General features: G+C 40.4%; 1 protein-coding gene across 1 annotated transcript; it reads right to left on the bottom strand.

Moving 5' to 3' along the window:
* Positions 1–628: 628 nt before the first annotated feature.
* Positions 629–24,709, bottom strand: hip1rb (huntingtin interacting protein 1 related b). Its single transcript, XM_069721538.1, has 32 exons — positions 24,276–24,709; positions 15,455–15,518; positions 13,860–14,002; positions 13,482–13,538; positions 13,312–13,392; positions 13,122–13,198; positions 12,854–12,915; positions 11,960–12,100; positions 11,714–11,771; positions 11,143–11,218; positions 10,738–10,905; positions 10,554–10,606; positions 10,381–10,453; positions 9,799–9,982; positions 9,624–9,712; positions 9,409–9,525; positions 9,234–9,335; positions 8,850–9,044; positions 6,374–6,521; positions 6,125–6,211; positions 5,898–6,005; positions 5,536–5,672; positions 4,628–4,738; positions 4,455–4,513; positions 4,194–4,224; positions 3,978–4,040; positions 3,747–3,847; positions 3,048–3,153; positions 2,598–2,721; positions 2,456–2,517; positions 1,867–2,097; positions 629–1,772 (listed from the first exon to the last, which is right to left on the bottom strand). The coding sequence occupies exons 1-32, from the start codon at positions 24,366–24,368 to the stop codon at positions 1,764–1,766; spliced, it is 3,210 nt and encodes a 1,069-aa protein (XP_069577639.1). The 5' UTR covers positions 24,369–24,709; the 3' UTR covers positions 629–1,763.
* Between the last annotated feature and the right edge of the window lie 496 nt (positions 24,710–25,205).

The following is a 25,205-nucleotide window of genomic DNA, read 5'->3' as shown; positions in this document are numbered from 1 at the left end:
ATGAATGGCAAAAGGGGGAATCGAACCCCTGAACTTCTTGCAGAGAGGCAATAGTGCTAACCACTGCTCCACAACAAAACAAAAATAAAAAAAACCTCATACAAAAATAAAAATCAGTAACAAAAAATAAAATGTCTAAATCGTCTTGATTTCTGTCTGAACTACCACAAAATTTATCTACATTACATTAATTATGCCTTAATACATTTTAATGTCGTCTGTATGTATGTATACGACATTGAGAAAAAAAATTAAACTGCAAGCGGGGATATGCGGGCCCTCGCGTGCTGCACGTTGGGGAGCTGGCGGCCCCGAGCCGCTGGATCCCTGACATGCAGCGTGCGAGGGCCTGCATATCACTGCTTGCAGTTTTTATTCTTTTTTACCATTTATCAGATTCTATTCTTGTGAAAAAGTCTACTTTTTGACTTTAAATAGTGATGGGTGCCAAATCAAATCAAATTTACTTATTAATAAGAATATGAAAACATGTATAGAACATTACATTTTTTGGTAAGTTGTTTTTCAACCACTTTTAGTTGTAGGCTGTAAATACAGCAAATTGCAGTTAATTCTACTGGCCTAAAAAAGGCTTCATAAGCTTGGAACAAGATGAGTTAACACAATGCCACATTAAATCAAACATTTATTGTTTATTTATCTGACATGTACACTTCTTACAAGGAGGAACCACCAGTATATTTACTAAAATATATTAATAGATCTGAGTGTAAAAGACATTTCGTACAGAGGAAAAGACAGAACATAAAAAGATGCATTTTAAGACCCTGTAAGAAAAGCTCCCAGAGGCAAGGAGGACTTGAAACACCTTGATATTGTATATTAATTCATCCTAAATCTTCATATTCAGCCTAAAGGAAGCAGATGATAATTAAGGACACCTACATCAAATATTCGTGTGCAAGCATTAAATATATTTATATGCTTTAACATAATATCCAGGTTCTCCTCCCGTGAAGGGACATTCAAGAGATAAGTGTGGATATAAATTAGAAATGATGTGTTTTGCACACTCCTATACAGACTGCATGTCTTTACAGGTATTATCTAATGCATCGATACATTTCAAGGCCTCAAAGACAATCTTGTACTGCTGAGAAAGAAAGCCGTTTTGCACAAAAGAGGAGCACTGTCCATCACAAAGGCAAAGCCAGAATTATGGCAAAACTTTTGCAGCAACATGACGTGATTCCTCAGTGTCCTTTACTGCTCAGTGTACATTAAGGAAAATGTGATGTGCTCTGAATGTCCAACAGTATACAAAAAGGCTGTCCAAAACGTGATCAAAGCAAACTGTTGACCGACAAGCACAAGATATGCTGTTGGTTTGTGGTCATTGTAAATGTTTGCATTCTTGTTATGCATAATCATTTAAAATTATAATAATGCAGAATTTTTTTTAAATTCAAAACAAGCTAAAAGTATAAACTTTACTTGTTTTTGATACCAAAATATGAAAATAAGGATTAAGCCTTAAATATGTTTATTTTAATAAAAAAAAAAAAAAAAAAAATTTTAAAAAGGAGGGTGAAAACAGCATATCCCTTATAGGCTTAAAGGGTAAAAAAAAAAAAAAAAAAAAAAAAATCAGGTCCATTTTAGCAAAAAAAGAAAAAAAAACACGGTGAGAAGCAGGATGACACAAAAGATTGTCAGCATGCAACTTAATGTTCACAAAAAGGCGATCTTTCTCAATCCCGTCATCCTGTAGTGAGGCATTCTCTCATCTTCTGCTCAGGCATTTACTTAAACTGCAACATAAAGAAGAAAAGATAAGATATACCCACAAGTCGTATCTGGTTTTCTTGCATTCAACATACTTATTTTTGTCTTTGTAGACCTTACCATAGTTTTGGGTAGGATGTTGGGTTTCTGGGCCAACGCAGGTTTCTTCATGAGAGCAGGCTTGTTGGATTTTGGTGACATCGTGACAGGATGGACCAGCGAGGAGGTTTCGCCGTTCCCCTCAGAAGCCTGCTCCGGAGCAACTCCAGCCAAGTTGTAGTGCTTCTTCCTCAGCTCGCCCAAACGCAGACGCTCGTTCCCCAACTGATTTTCTAACTCCAACACCTTCACCTGAAATAAACATGTTGTTTTCAGTTAAAATGTTTTCGGCTGCATTTATTAAAATTAACTTGTTTTAATCGAACCAAATTGAATGCCAACTTCATTAATATTAAAAAGGAAATAAAATAAAAGTTATACACCAGTGCAAACATTAATTTTTCTTATCTCAATATGAATAGATCACAGAAATATAATGGGCTTTGTTTTAGGCAGTGCCTTGTAGCCTGACATTAAATTTAATAATGAGCTGGAGATTTTTTTTTTTTTTTTTTTTTACATATAATATAAAGAATCAAAAGGAAGGCACACATACCCTTACACACCTTAGCAATAACTCTTTAACCCCCCTCAGGGTCCCGTGACTTACCTGTGACTCCATTTCCTCTTTTCTCAGCTTGATGAGGGACATCCCGGAGAAGTCCATGGTTTCTGAACATTAAAAGTGTATAAATAGAAATATTAGACAGACGCTCTGTGATGTTGTAATGCACAAATCATTCTGTACTCACCTTTGTCCTCCAGGTGCTCCTGGCCCGTCTTTGTTGAGGCAACAACATTCGCTGCCATTTCATTTACATGGCGAGAAGCCTGCTGGAGAACTGACAGCTTCTTACTGTTGCGATCGGCTTTCACCTGTGTGCAGGGGAGAACGACTGAGTGAGACTAGATGAAACTAAACCAACAAAGTCAGTGGCAGAAACCAAGTATAACATGCTGCTAAAGTGTGAAAGAGTTGGTAAAAGAATTGATAGAATTACATAGGTAAAACAAACCTTTGTATAAATCTATGTTATTTGGTTAATTTAATGCAAAGAAAATATTTTTTTTGTATTAAATGTGTCTGCCTTTTGGCGATAAGCAGCAGTATTATGCATTATTTTTTTGTTATACAGTTAAAAGTTATGTGAAAAGTTTTCCTCATTGTATCTTTCCTACTTTCCTAGAAATTTGACTCTTACCTTTGAGGCAGCAACCAGCTGTGCAGTGCTTGCAGCGATCTCATGAGAGCAGACAATCAACTCTTCATATTTGCCTGTGTGCAGCACCACTTTATCAGCAGACTCACTGTGAGAAAGCAGGTAAAGACATAAAAGCACTTCAATGCACATAATTAGAAAAGACATATCTGCATACTGCCAAATGACAGTTGGAGTCACTTACGGTACTACACAACATTTTAACATCAATAAATCATTGCTTGGTGTGTTTTGATCCATAAGTATTATTACGGTAAACCAATAAAGTCAAGAATATTGGCCTTTTCCAACAGCCTATTTGTGCATTTTAAATTTTGTGCCAGGGTCAGAGTTATCTTAAAATATTCTTAACAATTGGACTATCTGAATTTGCCCATCTGATTCAGCAGAAACAGGAATAGATATTTATAATGTCAGAGCTGTTGTTCAGCTGTTGTCAGGCAACTCTATATTTCTATAAGAAATAGTTTTGCTATTAGTACTCTGCAATAAATGAGTTCATGGGTATCAACTCTTAGATTTAATATTAGCCAAAGAGCCACCTCCAATTTGCTTACCAAACAAACCATTTGTCTGCAATAACTCTCAACTTATTTGACATTGTTGTTTGAAAAGCTATATATAAACCATTTAAATATATACGAATATGAACTGTAATACCCCGTATAACTGAGAACTTACACCATCTCTGTGGCTCCCCATCCCACAGCCTTGGCAGCAGAGATGAGACCCTCAGTCCAGCGAGAGTTTCTGACATAAAACTCCTTAATGCTGGCCGCACCCTTAACAAACAACACATCAGTAGCATTAGCTGATATTTTCGAATGGAGGAGAAACAACTCACTCTGATTTCAGAGACAAAAAAAACAAAACAAGCTGCCACTTTTGGATTAAGAATTAGAACAGACTCACCCTCCCACCCTCGACAATCTCCTTTTGCAAGTCTGTAGATGATATAACCAGCAAGCGGATGGCCTGAGGGAGAGTGGATGATAAAAGGATAGAATAAAGCAAAACTCCCACTGATGTTTATTGGGATGTTAATTAAAAATAGAATACACAGTATGCAGGGTAGTACATACTGTACATGTAGATCATATATTACTGAAAGACAACAAAGTGCTGTACCTTCATCAGGTCTGTGCAGCTATTTAGGATTCTGCAAAAGACAGTGGAACAGGTAGTCATCTATGACTTGTGGTATTTTTCTTAACTCAATAGTATTTAGTGAAGAATGACAGGGAAGAAAAGCTAAACAGAAAAGATGACAAAGGATACATTTTGATATTGCCGCTCTCCATTTGCATGATTTGAAACATCAGAAAGGTTAGACTGTCTAAACCGCGTGTTTGTGTGATTTAGATGCAACAAATCCAAAACAGAACAAACCTTTCATTGACCTCCAGTTTAACTCCTGACGTGTCTTTTCGTGCCTGATTCATCATTTCCTAAGAAAAAAACCACACGTGACACTCATCAGTTATAATGATGACATTGAGGATATTGTAGTTCTGTTCACTAAATATTAATATAATACATTTTGAAGTAAGTAGATTGCTTACATCAATCCTGCGGACTGCCTCCTCAATAGCTGCTGATGTTGACGCCATTTCCTTATCGACCAGATCTCCCAGCTCATCCTGACGAACGTCCATGCCTTTCGGCCGCAGCTCCTGAATATCACAAGTAAATAATGATTAGTCATGAAAAAAGGAGGAGAATAATACTTGAAAATATTTAAAACATCACTGGTAAAAACTGAACCCAACATCTCAGGATGAGTTTATTACTGAAATACAATCCGATAACGGTACAACCTCTAATAATGACAAAGTCACAAGCTGCAGTCCCGTGTTCCCACAAAAAGCCACAGAGAAACTGGAAGAAACCTCATTAATCAAACCAAATCCTCTTTTTACAAAAGTATCACAAATTATACAGACAAATCCTAACACTGCATAAGAACACACTGAAGCGTGTACACTGTCCTAAATTCAGATGTGCTTCCTATGGATGTCCACCTTTCAAAGTGAGGTGAGCTAAAATAGCAAAAACATCAGTAATCCTTGGCCTCCTTGGAATCCAAAAATAAATTGGGTGAATTAAAAGTTCTTACTTTAATTTAATGTTGGATGTGCTTATGTTGGTTCCTGTCTGAAGTTATTACTTCTTGTTTTTACCTCAAACTAAAAAGTGGTAGAAACGTTAAGTGGCAGCATCAGTCTGTTTGTTTGAAGCAGATCTACATGCGGTTACTGCAGCCTGTGCAGATAGTACTAATGCTTTAAAAAAAGGTTGTTCATGTCTGAAAGAAATCATTACCACATTATGATAGCAGAATAGGGCGACATGGGAAGTGGATTAAGACCAGTCATTAACTGTAATTTATCCTCAGATATAATTAATTATTAAAAGTTTTAGCGTACATGTATTTATAAAGGTAATGCAGAACTTCTGTGTTTTCTGTTACCTGGCCCAAGTGCAGGATCTTCTGAACGATTACGCGGATGGCAGCTGGGTCTGCCCTCTGGAGGGTGGTCTTGGACTTCAGTTCCTTCAAGTACTGCAGACTCTGAGCGGAAAAGTCTCTGCAGTTCTCCGTCAGACCTAGAGAGCGTCAAAGAGCTCAGATCAAACCATCGGCTCTACTCCAGCATTCCTTAAATCACGGAGTGACAATTAAAACTTGCTTTTGAAATTGTGCTTCTTCAGAGCTAAACATGTTATTAGAAAAAACTGAGATATGGTTTTATATATCAATGCATGATCTGGGTAATAGAGGCTAAAATTAATAGGAAAATAAATGAAATATTGCTAAGATATTGCCCTTACGGTCTGCATGGTCAGTGGGTGCCATGTGTGCAGTGGCGCTGCCGTTAATGATCGTGTCCGCAGCCAAGTGGGAGAAATGGGTCAGAGCCCTCAGCAGCCCTCCAGCATCTGGTTACAAGAGCACACAGTGAGAGATCAGTAGGCCACATTAACAAGCATAACAAACCAACCACACAGTGACATGAGGTCAGCAGGATCAAGTCAAATCAGAAGCGGAGCGAGCTTACCCCCCATGTTATTCAGATAATCTGCGTGGCCCTTTTTCACTTTGTCAATGGAGCCCAGTGTGGCCTCTGCCCGATTTATGAGGTAATCTGTGTTTGGAGGAAAAACATGATTAAAAAAAAAAAAAAAAAGTCTTTCTTTTTAACTTTTCTGAATATGCTTCTGCATGTGGTCAACAAGCTAATGTCATGCTTCTTTTTTTTTTAATATTCAAATTTACTGTTTTCTTATTGACAGAGCAGGACTCTGACCTGGAGAGCTGGTACACCGTATATGGAGGGGATCATCCAGTTTGGCAGAAGCATCTTGGATGATGCTCTCAGCTTCCGTTATGGTGCCTTGCAGCAGAGCAAACTGCTCCTCCTGGAGCTTCTGCTTCAGCTGCTCTTCCTGACTTGCCTGGATGTGTAGACACACACACAACAGAACATATACAAATGTTTGATAAAAAGGAGCTTTAGACTGTTATAAATAATCTAGACTTTTTGTGGGTTTACATTTCAAAATGTTTCACGCAACATATCTGTCCTTGGTCATCTTAGGGGAGAACCCATTACACCCTACCGTGAGCCAAAGACAGTATGCCCGTTTTACCTGTTACAGTTTCATCATCAAGATTTATTGTTAAAGCCTAAACGGGCCAAAAAAGCACCTGTCGTTCTCCTGTTTGAGTGCAGTGAGCACAACAGACTCCAGCCGTTTCAAAATCTGTCTACATTCTGCTTCATGTTCCTTCAAAACAAGTGTCTTTCTTTAAATCTTTATCAATTCAAAAACATTGAGCATGAACACGTTTTTACACTCTTTTACACTATTAAACTTTATATTGCAGCTATTGGCGAGCTTGGATTAATGAGTGAAGACACTCCACTTTAGACCACGACAGAACTTTTTCTAAAGCCCCAGACTCCTAATTAGTCATTATCATTTAGTATTCCCTTGTTGGCCAGCAATGTAAGAAAAAGGCAGAAACTGCGCTTCAAATATATATAGAGCTCTGGAAAAAATTAAGAGACCACTCCAAATTTTTCTTAAATCAGCATCTCTACATGTATGGCAGCCGTTCCATTCCCGTGTCTGTTGAATTCCAATACAGGCACATCTGATTCTACTTAATGAGGTACTGATTAGGTGATTATTTAATGAAGAAAAGTATAAAAACCAGTGCTGTGGTCATCACTATCCTCTTGCAATAGGACCAGTTGGATGGTAGAAACAGTGCTAGTAGTACCTTTAAAAGCAATTGGAATTTTTTTAAAAAGCGACTATTGACCATGCCAAAAGAGTTCAAAAGAAAAGTTTTGAGTGAGGAAAAGAAAGGTTCAATTCTGGTTTTACTGGCAAAGGGAGCATCAGGTTGCTTCCATCCTTAAAATTTCAAAGACGGCGGTTCATAAGAACAAGGTCAAGCAGCAGACATTAGGGACAACGAAGCTACAGACCAGCAGAGGACGAAAACGACTCTCCACTCACCGGGATGACCGCCAACTCATTCGAATGTCACTCAACAACCGTAGGATGACATCATGTGACCTCCAAAAACAATGGCAAATGGCAGCTGGGGTGAAGTGCACGGCGAGGACGGTTAGAAACAGGCTCCTATGGGCGGGGCTGAAGTCGTGCAAAGCTAGAAAAAAGCCCTTCATCAATGAGAAGTAAAGATGAGCCAGGCTGAGGTTTGCAAAAGACCATAAGGATTGGACATCAGAGAACTGGAGTCATCTTCTCCGATGAGTCCAATTTTCAGCTTTGCCCAACACCTGGTCGTCTAATGGTTAGACGGAGACCTGGAGAGGCCTACAAGCCACAGTGTCTCGCACCGACTGTGAAATTTGGTGGAGGATCGGTGATGATCTGGGGGTGTTTCAGCAAGGCTGGAATCGGGCAGATTTGTCTTTGTGAAGGACGCATGAATCAAGCCATGTACAAAGTTGTCCTGGAAGAAAACTTGCTTCCTTCTGCTCTGACAATGTTCCCCAACTCTGAGGAGTGTTTTTTCCAGCAGGACAATGCTCCATGCCACACAGCCAGGTTAGTGAAGGTGTGGATGAAGCACCACTAGATCAGGACCCTGTCACGGCCAGCCCAATCTCCAGACCTGAATCCCATCGAAAATCTCTGGAATATGATCAGGAGGAAGATGGATGGTCACAAGCCATCAAACAAAGGCGAGCTGCTTGAATTTTTGCGCCAGGAGTGGCATAAAGTCACCCAACAGCAATGTGAAAGACTGGTGTAGAGCATGCCAAGATGCTTGAAAGCTGTGATTGTAAATCAAGGTTATTCCACCAAATATTGATTTCTGAACTCTTCCTAAGTTAAAACATCAACATTGCGTTGTTTAAAAATGAATATGAACTTGTTTTCTTTGCATTATTCGAGATTTGTAAACACTGACAAGTTGTCATTTTCTGTAAATAACTGCTCTAAATGACAATATTGGTTTTTGAAATTTGGGAGAAATCTTGTCAGTAGTTTACCCAAACACATACCAATAAATAGTAAAACCAGAGAAACTGATCATTTTGAAGTGATCTCTTAATTTTTTTTCCAGAGCTGTATATTTGGATATAGATAGATATAGGTATAGATAGATATATAGATATAGATATACATGTGCCCAGTAAAAGTTAATATTTCTTCCATGTGTTCATGTGTGCCTTCTTTAAAATGAGTGATGAGTCTGCTGTTCACAGTGCTGAGCCAGGCTCCACTGTCCTGACTGACCTTCTCCTGCAGTTTGCCCTGCAGCTCTCCCATCTCCCTGCTGTTCCTCTCTCGCTCCTGCTGAAGTGACGACTGCTGCACCTGCGCAGCCTGCCGCAGAGATGACAGCTCCGCCTCCTTCTCACTCACAGATCGCATCAAACGCTCCTTCTCTGCTTGCAGAGCTGTCATTGAGCTGTTCACTTGCTCCGATGTCTGGCAAAAACAGAGAGCAATGAGGACAGTCCGATGGCCGTGCGTGTCAGAGCAAAAGATCATCCGGAAATGTGTAGCAGGCCTCAGGCCTCTAAACATAGAACTGATGATAACTCCGAGTACCAAATGAATATAATTAGACATCATCAAGGTTAATGCTGTATCACCACATTGCAGGTGCACACTCACCTTCTCGCTGCTCTGCAAAGTCGCCTTGATGCGCATCACCTCTGCCATCTTCTCTTCCAGCTCTCTCTTCAGCTTCTCCATCTCAAACTTCTGCTCTTCCAACTGCAGCAACAACAGCATTAGGCATTCGCATCCACACCAGACATCCATGTTCTTAAAGCCAAACGACACCAACCTTCATGTCAGCATCCTGTTTTATCCGATCCACCTCGAAGGACAGCTGCAGTTTGGTCCTCTCCACTTCCTCCTGCGTCTGCTGTGTTGCTGACAGCATCTTCACAGTGTCTGCACTCTGTTAGCCCAGTTACACATTTAGTGTTACCACACACAACCAGGTGCGAATCGAATTTGAACCAAACCCCTCTGAACTGGCCTGCAGTCTGTCTGTACCTTCCGGAGTAGTTCAGCATGGCCAGCTACCAGCTCCGAGTGCTTCTCTTTCAGTTTATTGTACCGCTGCTCAGTGGCCTGTGACCTTTCTGCACAGACAGAGATGAGGATGAGGATGTTATGTTGTTCATGACAATAGCCCTCTCTGCACAAGAGCGTTAATTGCGTATCTTACTTTCTGCCTCGATGAAGGTGGCCTGTATGCCTTCATGTTCTGCGTTTCGGCGGCGGGTTGCCTCCAGCTCCATGCGCAGCTGTTCATTTTCCACAAGGGCACGTTGTTTCTGTGCACGCTGTTCCTCTAGCTCTGCCTCCAAACTGTTGATTTGGGACTTGAGCTGTGTGATGTAGCGCTGAGCCTTCAGGAGGGGAAAATAGATTTAAGTGCATGGGAAACCTGTGTTCAGTGCAGCTGCAGTTCTTTATTATATAACATAACAATCTTAAAATATTCATCCCACAAGATGCATTTATTTTACACCATTTATTTCATGTCTCTTTGTACCAGACAAGCTTGACTTCAAATCGTTTACATAATGTCTGCGTTTGTAGAGAAGAAGCTTGGCAGAGACAACAAAAATCTCAAGTGGAGTCCTGTCACCTCTCATTCAAAGGCTACTTGCCACATTCTACATGTCAGGGGTAGATTTGCATCCACCCAACACATGACCCAGATTCCTTTGCACATAGATAATCATGCCCTCCACTGTCACACACACACAGAAAAATGTCAAAAACCTAAGTAACAGGCTCTTACCTCTGCTTTGACTCTCTCCAGGTCTGCTCTCAACAGCTCAAGGTCTCGCTTCAGGCTCTCAATCTGGAGGTCCCTGACAGACAGAAAGACCACTGTCACAGACACGCACAACTGCTCAAACCAAACAATCAATTTAAAAATGACAGGTAACAGGGTAAAACACACAAGCTCACCTGTCATCAAAGCCTCCATTTGGAGGTCCAAATGTCTGATCAAATATGTCAGGCTGTTGAGAAAAAAAGGAAAAGTAATAAAAAGAATATAATTTAGAGCTTACACGTCATGGTATTGTTGTGTACATGTATGAGCGGGTGTATACAGCATACTGCACACATCCCCGTGTCTGTGGTGCCATACCTGCGGTTGTGACTGTATGCTGGATGTTGAGACGTCGCTGACTTCAATGAGTGGCTCTGGATCATCGTCATCATCGTCTTGTTGCTCTGGTTCGTCCTCATCAGGGATGACCACCACTGGCTTTACATGCTTTGCAAGTGAGGCTGCATGCAGGAAGTTAGGTGGGGACTGACAAGGAGAAAGACAAAAAGAGGCCATCGTTTAAACACTATGCTATCATGCTTTAGTGAAATAATGATAATAAATAAGATTATTTATATTCTTCTATGCTAAATTTCAACAGTCCAAAGTTCCCCGCATAAATAATGACTCCATTCTCCCAGTTTGTGGGTAAAAGTATTGGTATCAGGTTTATGATGATGGAGGCTGTGACTCAGCACATCCCCCATCCCTCTGTGCTCTTACATCAGGCAGCTTGGGGATCTGGATCAGTCTCTTGAAGTACATCATGTCTCTGGCTTTATTGAAGAATGTCTTAAGGCTGCGGGACAAAGAAAAACACAAAAACTTCCTTTTATTATCACCTCATATTCATGCACAGAATATAGCACATGCAATGCACACTCCCATCTCAGTTTTGTTTTATTTAGAAATATGACTGTTACTTATGATGGACTGTTCTCATTTATTATATCCCAGTTGTCAGGTATGGCAAACAGTGTCACAATACAAAAAGAGGCATAAAGCATCAAGTACAATTAAAGTAAAAAAAAAATCTGTGCTAAATAAAGCCTTCCTGTAACAGAGAGGCTCTGAACTCGGCAGAAAACATAAATGTGTCTGTGACAGTGACACCAACAGACACTTAACAAAGGGTGGGGATGGGCTGGATTGATAGTTATATTTGCATTAGTTCAAAGTGCTATGGCGACTGGGTGAGGCGAGATTATGTTGTAGATTTACACAGATAAAAAAAGAAAAGCCTTTGATGCAGACACTCTTGTTCACTCATAGCTTTGGGCTTCAGACGACCTACCTGCGGAACTGGTCATGGAAACGATCACGGTGTCCTTGTAAGGTATCAGCAGGGAGACCTGAAATCCAGGACATGGTCCAAAATGTTCAGTATCAGGCAGTGGTTAGACACGCGTAAATAATCTAACATTAAGGGCAATACCTTGAAATACTTCAGTGACAGAACATTTAACACATTTTCTGCGAATGTCACAGGCAAAGACTTATGATGTATGAATATTTTGTTCTGGGTAATAACTGTCCTTACAGGCATGCAGCTTGAATAGCAGCTTGACGGTGAAGTGGTAGAGGTGGCTACAGTCCTGGATAACTTGGATGAGAGGAGACAGACGACACTGGCCTGATGTGAGAGTGGAGATGGCGATGGATGTGTTGAGCTGTCGGATCACTGAGAGAAAAAACAGACAGGACGTAAGTATCCTTGAACTAAATTTGGACTGTCGCTTACCAAACATTTTGTAGTTTGCTTTTATTTTGGAAATCTCTCTGCTGCAGCAGAGTTTAGAAGCTGGCCTCTTTTGGATAATTAATGAAGGCCCCTTGTGGTGCATACATACTGCATATTGTGCTTTTAGTCATTCTGTAAATCACACTGATCGGACCTCCAAAGAGTTGAGCACCCAGCTGACTGGTGAGGTCATAACATTACATACTTTCTCCAACATATTAACACTATAAGGGGTTTTTGTGCCTATGACACCGAAACATGGTGCTTAAACTGAGAACACACATGCAAGTACAACCACATACACAATACAGCTGCAAAATTTGTTTGTGGTGTTAAGACGTGCTCCTGGGTCTCCACTCTGCAGGCCTGGGAGGAGCATACCATTACTGCTCAACTGGAGGAAATCAACTTAATGTCTGCTAATTGCAGGCATTTCCTTATCAGTACAAACACAGACAAAAATAGGATAAAAACTAGACCAAGTAACAGAAATCACATTTGAAATGTAAGGGCCACAGTCCATGTGAAAACAGGCGAACCAACAGTTGCTTACAGTAACCCTTTCTTGAAAGGCTCTCAGTTTTTGTCCATAAATAGATAATGTTAGCAGGCAGCAGCATTTGACTGTAGCTCAGGTTTCTCTTCCTTGGAAGAGTAGGATGGGGAAAAGGTGGGAGGAGTTTCTGTTTTCACCTGTCTCGGCCAGACGCAGCTCTGTGTCCATGTAATCAAACACCTCCACTGTGAGCTGGAACCTGCGGGAGAGAAGTTGATACCTTTCGTTAGACAGAGAAGAGTCCCCGCTCAGAAACAATGATGCTGTGACCCTGTGAAATGAAAGAGCAGCGGGGACCGAATGCTTATTTATGTGAACAAAGTTGGGAGGCAGCAGCTGTGCTTATAATCGATCAAAGTCTAAACAGACATTTAACTTTTAAGGTTACAGCACTTGTAAACTCACACATTATTAATGTCTGTTCCTGCAGTGCGCTCCAGGACTTCATCTGTGACCTCCAGGTTCGGTGGGATTTCTGAGTGCTGCATTGAGGTACAGTTTATAAGGTTTAGAGGCAGTTCCTATTCACAGTGTGAATTCCTAAGGTTTTGTTGCCTTATCCATATGCGTGACATATGACTGAAGATGCATTTACCTTCACATGAAACTCCAGTTTTGTGCAGAGCAGCTTGGTATACAGAACCACCAGCTGTCCATATTTGTCATGGAGGTGGGCCTGGAAACCACAGGAAAAGCAAAAATTAAGTTTTTGTATTTATTCTAATTATTTTTACAAATGTAATAATATAGAATGCAAAGACTGACCCATAATTTCCCAATTTCAACCAGAGAACCGTGATGTCTCATGCAGTCTTGTAGGACCTGTGAAGGCAACACCTTGCATTAAACTCACATTCACGGTTGTGTGTTTTGAACACATATCACACTTTTATTTTCGACAGACGTTTTAACAAATTAAGAGCAACTCGCTAAAGGAGATGGGGTATAGTTACATTTAAATCAATGTTTGCTTTTTTGCCTTCAGGACAAACTCTTTGCGTGCAGTCTAAAATAATCTTATCATATTTATGACACTCAACTCTTTAATGCCTTCATTATCTTCCCTAGCTTTATGTCGAGCTCATGATGGTGCCACATTTGGTGTAATAGGATATGGTGGGAACACAGAGAAGGGTGCCTTACATTTTGGTGCCCGTCTCGCAGGACTTTGTGCAGTACGTGGCAGAACTTCCAGCTGAGGATGGAGCTGCTGGCCAGAGGGAAGCCCAGAGAATAGGACCAAAAGGTGTAGGCTCCCTTCTCCCTGTGAGTCCCCAGGATGATTCCTGTTGTTGTCATTAAGGAAGCACAAACTATCACACAACAACAACAACAACAACAACAATGTCTGCCATTTGTTTTTGCTGGTCAGCATTAAAGGCACAATGAAATTAAAAAATTACATTCACCTTGGTGTAGGTAGGTTTGCATGTTTGCTATTATACACACATTAATATAATACAATATACACACATTTCATTTTATGCTAATATTACACAAATAAATCCATTTATTTTGGACAATATTTTATTATTTCTATATTTAAAATAAAAGCTCCACCAGATCTGACTTTTAAATAAAAATGCTCTGGTATCCTGCTGGCTACTCCATCCTCAAACTCTGCTCCAACAGGAAATCTATTTCATTACAAAATGAAAATTTTTCCAAAACTCAGCTACATAAGAACTTTAAAATGTAAGCATTTAGTAATTTGTGCTGTCAAGGTTTTGGTTCATAAGCTTATCAGATTTATCTGTCCCACAGAGGGAAATTAATACTTTGCAACTGCCATCATAATTAACTTCATCTTCAAATATCTTTCCACAGTGGACCTTTGAGAGATTCAAATAACATCAAGATCTGCTTCCTGTTGTTCACCACCTTGCTGCTAATAACATTTATGACAAATTCCAGTCTGATTTCCATCTTCCAAGCACTAAAACAGCTCTCATCAGAATTATTGATACAAAAATGTCTCTGTGCTGACTATGCTCAACCTGAGCTCAGCGCTCGATACATATAATCAGTTATTAATTAAAAAGAAAGCATGAGAGTTGGGTTAGTTCTCACCATCTCTGAATATCTTTAACTCTTTGGATTCACTGTCAATTACTCTCACTGACCAATCTGATGCCGACCTAAATTATAATTCACACATTAGCAGCATCACTAAAGCATCCTTTAATAACCTCAGAAATATCTAAAACAATCTGAAGCATTATCGCTCAGGTAGATGCAGAAAAACTTGTCTATGTCTTTGTCTCCATCAGACAGTAAAACCCTGTAGCAGGCCCTCCTTCTGAATCTATTTAACTTCTCCAGCTTAATTCAAAACACAGCTGCCCAGAACATAAAGTGTGACCATATCACTCCAGTTCTTTAACAGCTTCACTTGCTTCATGTTCAGTACAGAACAGATTTCTGCACTTTCAAAATGCATAAATACACTGCCTAACTGCATAAATGAATGTATACACTTTAGTTGTACATCTTAGGTGTTAGGTCATAGTGATACGATACTCGATATAAAATATCTAAAATGCTTTTGAGCAGAGTGTATATCTGACAGGCTTCTATCTTATTTAATCAGGCACATTTTTACCAGATAAGGTGATCGAGCAGCAAAGTATGGAATAGCCTGCCAGCTGATTTGCATTTTTGCTTCAAAAATGTACTGCTTTAAGAAAAAAAAACAACTTTGGTTTGAGTTTGCTTTTTGGAATCATTATAAAGGATACGTCGAGCATGCTTCTCCTTCACAGGCGTCTCAGAGGAAGTGATGGCTTTGCTGATGCTGCTGAGCTGAGAGAGGAGAGGAGAGGAGAGGAGAGGAGTTAATGTATTATCTTGTATGTCTTTATTCCCCACTCATACATCCATCACTTTTTGAGCTTCCAACAGACGTAACAACAAACACAAGTCATGACAACTTAATTAAGACCACGAGTCAAACAAATGATAACCAGTTACGCTGCAATGGCAGGATTGAATGGGAGAAACAATGACTCTGCACCGTGTACACACAGCGTTGTACAAAAGGACTCTCACCTTTTGATTAGACTGATTTTACCTAAAAATCCAGTCTGTGAGTGATTTATTGCTGGTTTGAATCAACTACACCAAGAAAGGTACATAATAATGTCACTACCATCTGTATTAAAACTTGTATCCAACCTTTTTTTTTTTGTATCTAGTGCTGCTAATCATGCCACCACCAAAAACAATGCATGCGGTATCAACTGAGACAAACCAGACATCAAAAGATAATATCTCCAATTGTGCTGCTGCTATGCAACTTGTCCAGCAGGTCAAACAAGCCCCGCAGAAGAAGACCTGGGAGGGATAGGCAGAAACACACATGCTCGATCTCCGTGTCCTCTTGGACATTTGGCAGTATTAATCAGCTTCCGGTCCAATATGATCCGACACGCAACAAAATCTGCTTTGTACAGTCATGCACTGCCCTCATCACGGCAGTCCCCAATCTGTGCCAATAAAAAAAATCATGACTTGGAGCTTGGAGAATAAGTGGGGTCTGCTGTATATCCATAAAGATGAAAATGTAAGTCAAATTTAAAATTATTTCAAAAATATTTAGAACATTGTGGGTTGGACAAATGCACGAGGATGGGGCTGCTCAAATACATGAAAACACTGAGGGTGGCTAATATATACAGCGCATCCAGAAAGTATTCATAGCGCTTCACTTTTTCCACATTTTGTTATGTTACAGCCTTATTCCAAAATGGATTAAATTAATTTTTTTCATCAAAATTCTACACACAACAGGGCTCCAATCAAGTTGTAGAAACATCTTAAGGATGATCAGTGGAAACAGGATGCACCTGAGCTCAATTTTGAGTGTCATGGCAAAGGCTGTGAATACAAAAATTTCCCCAAAAAACTTTTTTCACGTTATCATTATGGGGTATTGTGTGTAGAATTTTGAGGAAATAAGTGAATTTAATCCATTTTGGAATAAGGCTGTAACATAACAAAATGTGGAAAAAGTGAAGCGCTGTGAATACTTTCCGGATGCACTTTATCGCCTCGTGTTTTAAATTCAGTTTGGACCTTCTACTGAAAATGATGTTGCAGTATGAAACCAACTGCACAGCAGAGAAATGCAGAACTGTCCTTGAAAAAAATAAAACAAGGTTGGCCATGATGTTGCCGTTTTAGGATCATACAAGAGAGATTTAAAATCGCTCACTCACAAACACATCATGATTACATAAAGATCAAAGCTTCGGCGAAACAGTGAAAATACCCCAGACGGCTGTGACACCACCCATAGCTCATAAAGCGGGCTTCAAAAACTGTAAGGTGGCCTCACCGTGAGTCACAACAAAAGTGCATAATAATTGTATAATTACTCCAATAATCTGTGATAACTTTTATATTTGGGGACATGTCAAAACCCTGGCAATTTGTAGACACTCAAAAAATACCGGACAGAAATGTAATATAATGTATGTAATAACATGTTTTGTTTGCTCTGTATTTTTAACGCATCTGTCGAATCCCATCATAGCTTTATAATGCCCGCAGGCCAGCTTCACCATGTTAGTATTACATAAGAGAATAATCCACCATACATGGCAGGCATTAAAGGGGCAACATGTTCAATTTCAGCCTCTCTTTTAATGCAGTCTAAATGATGTTACTTGAAAAATAAAACCTCTTTAAACTTGAACATGTGACAATTACTATGTCTTAGAGGTTACACATAAATGACAGTGTAAGGCACTGCTTCTTTGGTTTTAGCCTAAAACACTGGTTTAGCAATCCATCTTTGTTTCAACCATAATCACATATCAGTGGCAGAAGCCCTTAATCCAACAAAACACTAGCCTCTTTAATGCATTAGTAACCTGGGAACACACACACACACACACACACACACACACACACACACACACACACACACACACACACACACACACACACACACACACACACACACACACACACACACACACACACACACACACACACACACACACACACAGAGGGGCTACTGTGGGCTACAACTGAGTGAGAGAGGGGTGTACTGGTTAATAGGAGACTCCCCCCGCCCCCTTCGGACGCAAATTAACTGCAAGTTCCTCGTTTACACAGGGCAAGTGCGGCGGGATAGCATGGAGGTCTGTGTGACAATGAGGAGTTTGTTGGGGGAGGAAGGCCGACAGCTGGGGTAGAAGATTGGTTTGGATGGGGCCGCGCTCTGGCACACAGAGTCTGGCACAGAGGCCTCAACAGATGGCTGCTGAGCAGCTAGGCTGCAGGGAGACTCTCATGGTGCATTCAGAATGGCTGTCTGTCAGAAAGCAGCGAGACAGCCATGAAAGAGACAGAGAGGAGAAGGACATCAAATGCAGGACACGAGGTGGAGGTTGACCAAATGCTACCAACAGCTCGTGTCAAAATAAGACCATGATGACCGGCTACGGTCTGTGCTGCACCATTTTTGTACCCTATACTCGCTTTCAGGGTCTCTCATTCCCTCACTCCATACACACCTTTACGTACATTTGCTCAAGGCCACTGGGGACTTAATGGGCACTGGCTACATGGGGATCAAACTAGCAACCCTTCGATTACGAGGAGGATTGCAACAAACAGCTACTTTAATTAATGATCAATCTGCCAAATATTTGCTCCATTAATCGTTTGTTCTGCAAGATATCAGAAAAAGTCATTGAAGATCAAAATGCTAATTTTCCTATTTGACAAGCTGGAAAAAGTAAATGTAGGGATTTTAAAAAGCAGCAGATTTATCGATGGCATTCTACTAATCAATTAATTGTTGCAGCTCTTATCACTAGTCAGTTTCCCTAATTGCCTGCAAATTTAATGACGATTAAATAACTAATTATTTGTCTGCTACTACACACAATACAAACTGTCACTAACAAGCCTCACATACAGTGACACACAGATCACACACTGACACCACTTGTACCAGCTCCTTATGTCACGGTCAAAAGGTAAGTCAGATGAAATCCAAACGTTCTACTAACAAGAGTATTTTCTTCCGAGTGCTCCAGACATGCTGTTGACTGTTCGGCTCCCCAACAACTTGGTGCTGCATCTGGTTCAAGCGTCAGTAAATCCCCCAACCAGCAGAGAGGAGAAGTGAGAGGGAGGGAAAGCCTGGACTAATCCCAGAGGCCTGCCATAAGGTCTATTGCCAGCTAGCATTACTTTATTTACACACTTGCACCATACTGTGCACACACCAAACATTGTACGCCGTTCAAATATCTACCAACCATAAAGCCTCTCAGCTCACCTTTTCATCTTTGCTTTTAGGCAACATTGCCATGTGCCAGGGCGTCCTAAAGGAGTGTGTGAATTTACCAAAGTCAAGGCATCAACGCGACACCTGAGCGGCTTCTCAGTGGACATAATGCCGCGAGACAGGAGAACTTATTGCAGGTCCTTATCAGCTTAATTCAACAGACTGCTGCTGGGGATCTGGCCGACAAGGTCACACACAGACTTTAAACACAGCTATTGGCTACGGTTAGCTGCATGTAGCACTATTAACTATGGTAACAATTCAGCTGACTGGTTTACCAACCAGATAAACCAGTGATACAAAATTTTAAGAAATGCAAAATCAGTGAACACAGGGATTTATGAAACTTGCTCAAAAATAGTTTTAATAGTCTTTCTTTCAGATTGCATGGCTTTGCAAGGTTAGTCTGGTATTTTAAAAACTTCTTATTGTGTTACTTCTCGACTGCCTCTGCGGCCTTTTTCTAATTGAACCACCCTGTCCCACAACAACACAGGCAATAAACCTAACACAAGCACACGCTGCATGTCTCGTTGTCCTCCTAGCTGCCCAATCGCCCTAACAGGAAGGACACTGCACATGCTACAGTGGTGTATGTTGCATAAACACAAATAAACTCTCCTCAAAATGTATGGGGGAGGGGGAGAAGGAGCTCAAAATCAAAAGCACTCTTGCAGACCACAAACCACACGTGTTGTTTATCTGATGATCCCTGAGATTTAGTGTCCCATTCACTCTTAATGCTAAAAATGACCCATGAAAGTTAGAATTTAATGAATGGGACAACAACAAAAATACATTTTTAATCACGTGTTCTCCATCACCGAGTTCACAATGAAGAGACAACAAAAGTCAACAAAGGCAGTATGTATGTATGTGTGAACTAAAGAAAGAGTGAATGAATTAAAAGAGCATTGAACGGCTGCACAGATGGAGATCTTGATGTCTTATTAGGTTATAACTTACTTTTATGACTAATTACATTAAAACATTCAACAAAAGATCAGCTGTTCTTTAGCACCCGGATAGTTTCTTGTTCAAGAAGTCTGCTGATCTTTTTAGTTAGCTCATGATTCACATGATGTTTATGACTGTAAGTAGCTGTTGACCATAAATATCAAGTAAGCCGCAGCTCAAACTTTACATACCATATCACAAACATGGTATTACACTGTTTAAAACTTATACATTGGCCTATTATCAGTAAAAATACATGGATATTACAGGCATCATGAGCACACGTTTTGTAAATAATGTAAAAGCATTAGATGTGCATTTTCTATGAAATGTACCCATCATAATGCTTGACACTAAAAGTGGACATTTAGTGAAGTTTTATGCAGAAAACCAATATAGGACTTCACATTTTTTTGCAGACACACACTTGGCTCATTAACTTAGTGTTAATAGCATGAATTGTGAAGTTATTTTTGTGTCTTTTTATTGGAAGCATTAAAGACAGTTTTGAGAGCAAATTCCTCACACTTGAAATAAAAACCAAACAAATATACAAGTAAAAATCATTGACTGTATATAAAAGTGGACGTAGCTTCGAGATCTGAAAAATGAAGCCAATGTGGAAGAGCCATAAAGTGCAATATCACCGAGTACCACTAGGGTTGGCCCCATTCAACTTTTCTCATGAAATACAAAGACATTTTATATTTTCAACAAATTATCATGGTGTCATTCGCTAAAGTCACTTCTTCTTATTCGTTTTCTGGCAGTCAATCTAAAAGTAATCCCGACATTAATTAGAAATTCGTCTCAAAAAGACGTTTTTCTTGGGGGCGGTCTGTTTGATTAACAGACCTGGTACACAATCAGGTTTCTGCTATAGGTGGGCGGGGCGTAGTGTCCTTTGGTTCCAAATCAGATAGAGTCAGATCCAACGCTTGTTCCTCCCCAGCTCATCCATATATGGTCGCTTCTGGTTCCAAACATCTCTGAACTGGCAAGATGGCGATGGCCAAAAAGTCAAACTCAAGGTTTCATAAACTAATGAGTGACGTCACTTTTGGTTTCCGATTGGTAAAAACATATGAACTAAGTTAGAAATTATTTTGATTACAAACAAACTATTCCTCTCAGTTTGTTTGGTTTTGGTCACAGTCTTGAGAGTTTTGCTTTTAAAGCCTCACAGAAACTTTTGATTTCTTTGTTTGTGACAAAAAACAAGTGAATTGGACATAATGGCCCACCCATTATGTCCAATTCAAAGCTGATGGAGTTCCATTTAAAAGCAGTTCAATTGAAAAAAAAAAAAAGCAATATAATGTGAGCTGACCTCCAGCCAAAGCGTAGGGGATCGTTTTTTTGCAATCTAAAAGTTTTACTCTCAGTTCATGTTTTTACTCACAAACTTGATTTTTGATTGCAGTGTGTTTTATGCCTGCATTAAAAAGATACAAAAAAAAACCTTCATATTTTTGTTCTCACTACAAGAATAAAAAATAACTCCCACGTCAGTGTATTTCATTAATGTGTGAAAACTTGATATGTTAAGTGCCATTAATTCTCTCTCTACTCCCACTTAGAAGCTGTTTGCCCTCTGATACTCCCATCTCTCTCTCTCATGGGCACTCACTCGGGCAACAGGAGTGAGGGAAAGCAAACAGTATAAAACACACAGGACGCTGTGTGAGACATTTCACCTTGGTACTGAGGTCAACATAAACAGCAGGAGAGAGTGGAATGAGAGTAGAGAGCAGCAGTGGAGTTTCAGTCAAAGCACTTGGTGAATCAGCAGCACTGTTAACCTCAATGTCTAGAGAAATATACCGGCTCCCTCCTACACACAACAACCTCTTTGATATAACACCATTAAAAGAGCACAAATTTAAGTGGTAGCTCGACAGTATACCATTAGAAATGTTGCTTAGGCAGTACCAGTACACCACTTAACCCCACTATACTAGACTGCTTGCAGTAAAAATGTTGATCAGGAGGCTATGGTGATAAAAATCTTAAACATGCCAGTCAGGAGTCCAGATTCTTCCTTGCATGCATCAACTTACTTTGCATATTGCCCAGTGAATCCCTATGAGCTGAGCTGTGGTGACTCGCTTCCCTGAGCCTGCACACTTTAGCACAACACCAACACCAGCTCAACGCAGTTCATCTCATGCTTTGACATTTATCTTTTCTGCGCAACATGTCCTGTGCAACATTTAATTGATGGCATGGAAACTGGTAAGGAAAAATGGCTAGTGTTGATAGCAAAACTGAACCTACTTGTTGCCATTTGCTTTTCAAACCAATAAATATTTTAAAGTGAACGCAGAGCAGTGGGGATGGGACTCGGTAAAAGACAGGTTTTTTTTTTTTTTTTTTTTTTTCTTCTTACTTTTTGATAACAGTACATCATATTTAATTCCAGCCACTTCTGACAAAGATGTGGCCCAGAGGGCAGGTATGCAGGAGTTCAAGCCCCTCAGCTCCACCTCTGCTACACGTGCTTCAAAAGCAAATAAAACACTGACAGAGGGATATACGCTATACCCAGGAAAGTAGAAGCTCAGCCCATAATCAGATAACAAATTACTGAAAGTGCTGTAAGTCTGAACACCCGGTCAACAGTTTGTTTAGTTACTCAACCTCATTTAAATCTCATGTTTCGCAGAGAGATTTGGGTGTGTACATCACTTGAAACGGAGTCTCGAATACTTTTAAGAATTTAGTTCAGTATGTTTTTGAATTTACTTGTCTCTGTCACTGGTTCCTCCTCATGCACAACGGTGCGGAGCAACATGGTTTTCTTGGCATGTAACTGAAGTGAAGCAACAGCCAGAAACCACAAAGCACCTGTTGTATTAAGAATGAGGTGAAACTTCAGTACTCCAGTGCACACATTCAAAAGGAAACTGAAATGTTACTGAAGGACAATGTGTCAAAGTTAAAACTCGTTTTCCCAAAGAACAGCACCCAAAAATGAGGCAGTAAAAACCAGGGAGTTACTGTAATGGAGGAAAGGTGGCCAAACAGGAAGGACGAGATTGGCATGATACTGATGGTCTTCAGAGAGGAATGAATGGTGTGGCTGATGACACAGAGCGTTGTTAGCCAACTTTCAGACTTGACAAATATCATGTTGAAATAGTTGAAATCTAATGTATTTCAGCACATGCTTGTTTCTGTGAAAAGCCAAAACACAAAAACAAACAAGTTTGTGCTTATTTTCAGCCCTTCACAAAACAAAAAAGACAAAACACATCAAACTACAAATGATCTTAAAACCATTTAAGATCTGATTTAAAACTCCTCTCAACTTGCGTTAGCTTGAGCCAGATAGGAAGCTTATTCCACTGACATACTTTCGCTTCACTACCTTTCAAAAAGGGAATTATTGTTCTTTATCCACTACATTAATTTGACAACTTTAGTTACTTTTTAGGGGAAGATTTGCCACAATGAACAATCTACCTAAAACACAACACATTGTTAATGATCAAACCAGTTGTTTCCAACCTTTTCGGCTTCCGACATCTTACAGAAATCAGTGTGTAGTCGTATTCACATTTCAGATGTCCGGGAGTTCTTAACAGCTCCAGCAAATTGGGATTTGTTTCCTCTGAACTTCTCACATGGTTTCATTTCAGTACATCTCAAAATGATCCAATATCTCACCAAAAATCAAAGATTAGAAATCATCTGGCGACCTCTCACATTTATCTGCTGTCCCCGTTTATAAAACTGTAGGCTATATAAAGTAGCCTAGTTTAAACCAGCTCCACCTGCAGCAGCAGCAGCAGCTACTACTACAGCAACATGCTGCTTACACGCTGATGCTTCAGTATTAATCATTTAGTGATGTCATACATGATATTATATCAGTCAGAGGGACCCAGCCAGTTCTTTTTCTTCAATGGGCTTTGCTACTTTTACTGCGACATGATTTTCTATGAAGGACTTTGGAGTGTTTTTACATTGCTGTATTGGTACTTTTACTATAGGATCTGAATACGTCTTCCACCGCTGATAGTAACGATAGACACGCAGAGGACGTGTCTCTAAATAGGAGACGCAGGTAAAATAGCACCCACATGAAGCTGCGACTTCTTCAAGTCAGTCAATTCACTCGTGAAACATTCAAGTTCCCGTTGAATGTGGTACCTGTGAATGTGGCCTGCAGCGGTAGATCTTCGGTCACACAGTAAAGCCACAGCAGGCCAGAACAACAACAACAACAAAAAAGACATGTTTCCCATCCCACGGCAGGGACTAACCCGTCCCGTCCCGCTGGCTTTCATATTTACCTGCTGCTTGTCAAAATGCTCCCTCTCCGCTCCGAGGCTGGCCTCAGTACGCCTGCTCTTCACCCGTGTGGGCACCTGTCTTATGCTGTTCATCCTCTGGGTTTTATAACGACGGGCTCAGAAAGAAAATCTTCTCCGCTTTCCAAAAAAAAAAAAAAAACCCAAAAAAACCCACACAAACACGCCAAACGCGAGAAAATGAGAGCGGCGTCGTCCTTCTATCCGGAGTCCGAGCTGCGCGTGACGGACCCAGGCACATCTCCGGGCTGCGGCTTCATTACTGCTGATGCACCGCGGCAGAAGGAGGAAAAGCTCGGCGTTGGCTTCGCATTACGTGGACGGATCCTCCCCCAAGGTGGAGGAAATCATCATCATCATCATCATCATCATGTCCTCTACCCGCTGACATTCTCCCACGCGCAGCTCCTGCTCTCTCTCTCTCTCTCCAGCTTGCAGGGTTCAGCTCGGTGTTTCCCTTTAAAAACACCGTTTTTGTGGTCTGCTCCGCAGTCTATCTCCCTCAGCCGCGGACAGAGACGCCATTTCAGTGACATCGAAACCCGTGCGGATTATTTCGTGCTTTAACCCCGAGGTTGCGTCTGATTTGACATCAGGCCGGCGATGATGACACTAACCAGGAAATTAAACTCAGGTGAAAATCAGATGCTGTGCCTCCGCGAGGGTGCACTGACATGACACATGGCTACATAGACTGACTTAGGCCAGTCATTTTACAACTTTATATGCTTTTAAAAACATAATATAATTCAGCATATCAAATAAACAACAATATTATGCCTTTATTGAAAAAATATTTGGTTTAAAAAAAATGCAAGGGCTTGAAATACGTTTTTGGTCTTTTAGGATGACTTTGTGTGTGACAGGTCGAGGACAAGTGGATGAAAAGCAGACCTATATTCAGTTACATTT

This window comes from Brachyistius frenatus, unplaced genomic scaffold (assembly GCF_029030835.1).
Source record: "Brachyistius frenatus isolate BFR_SWC_R1_liver_20210118 unplaced genomic scaffold, ASM2903083v1 Contig_267, whole genome shotgun sequence".
In the NCBI taxonomy this organism is placed as follows: domain Eukaryota; kingdom Metazoa; phylum Chordata; class Actinopteri; family Embiotocidae; genus Brachyistius; species Brachyistius frenatus.
Note: the sequence above shows the minus strand (reverse complement) of the source record. Positions and strands in the feature narration are given on the sequence as shown.

Bases quoted from the DNA above. Each gene is read 5' to 3' on its own strand.
- hip1rb (XM_069721538.1), bottom strand. From the start codon at position 24,368: ATGAACAGCATAAGACAGGTGCCCACACGGGTGAAGAGCAGGCGTACT. The intron at 10,906-11,142 runs GTAAGAGCACAG...TCTCCTTGTCAG, and splicing joins AGATCCCCAAGCTGCCTGAT to TCCCCACCTAACTTCCTGCA. The intron at 9,336-9,408 runs GTTGGTGTCGTT...TTGTTGCTGCAG, and splicing joins AACAGGATGCTGACATGAAG to TTGGAAGAGCAGAAGTTTGA.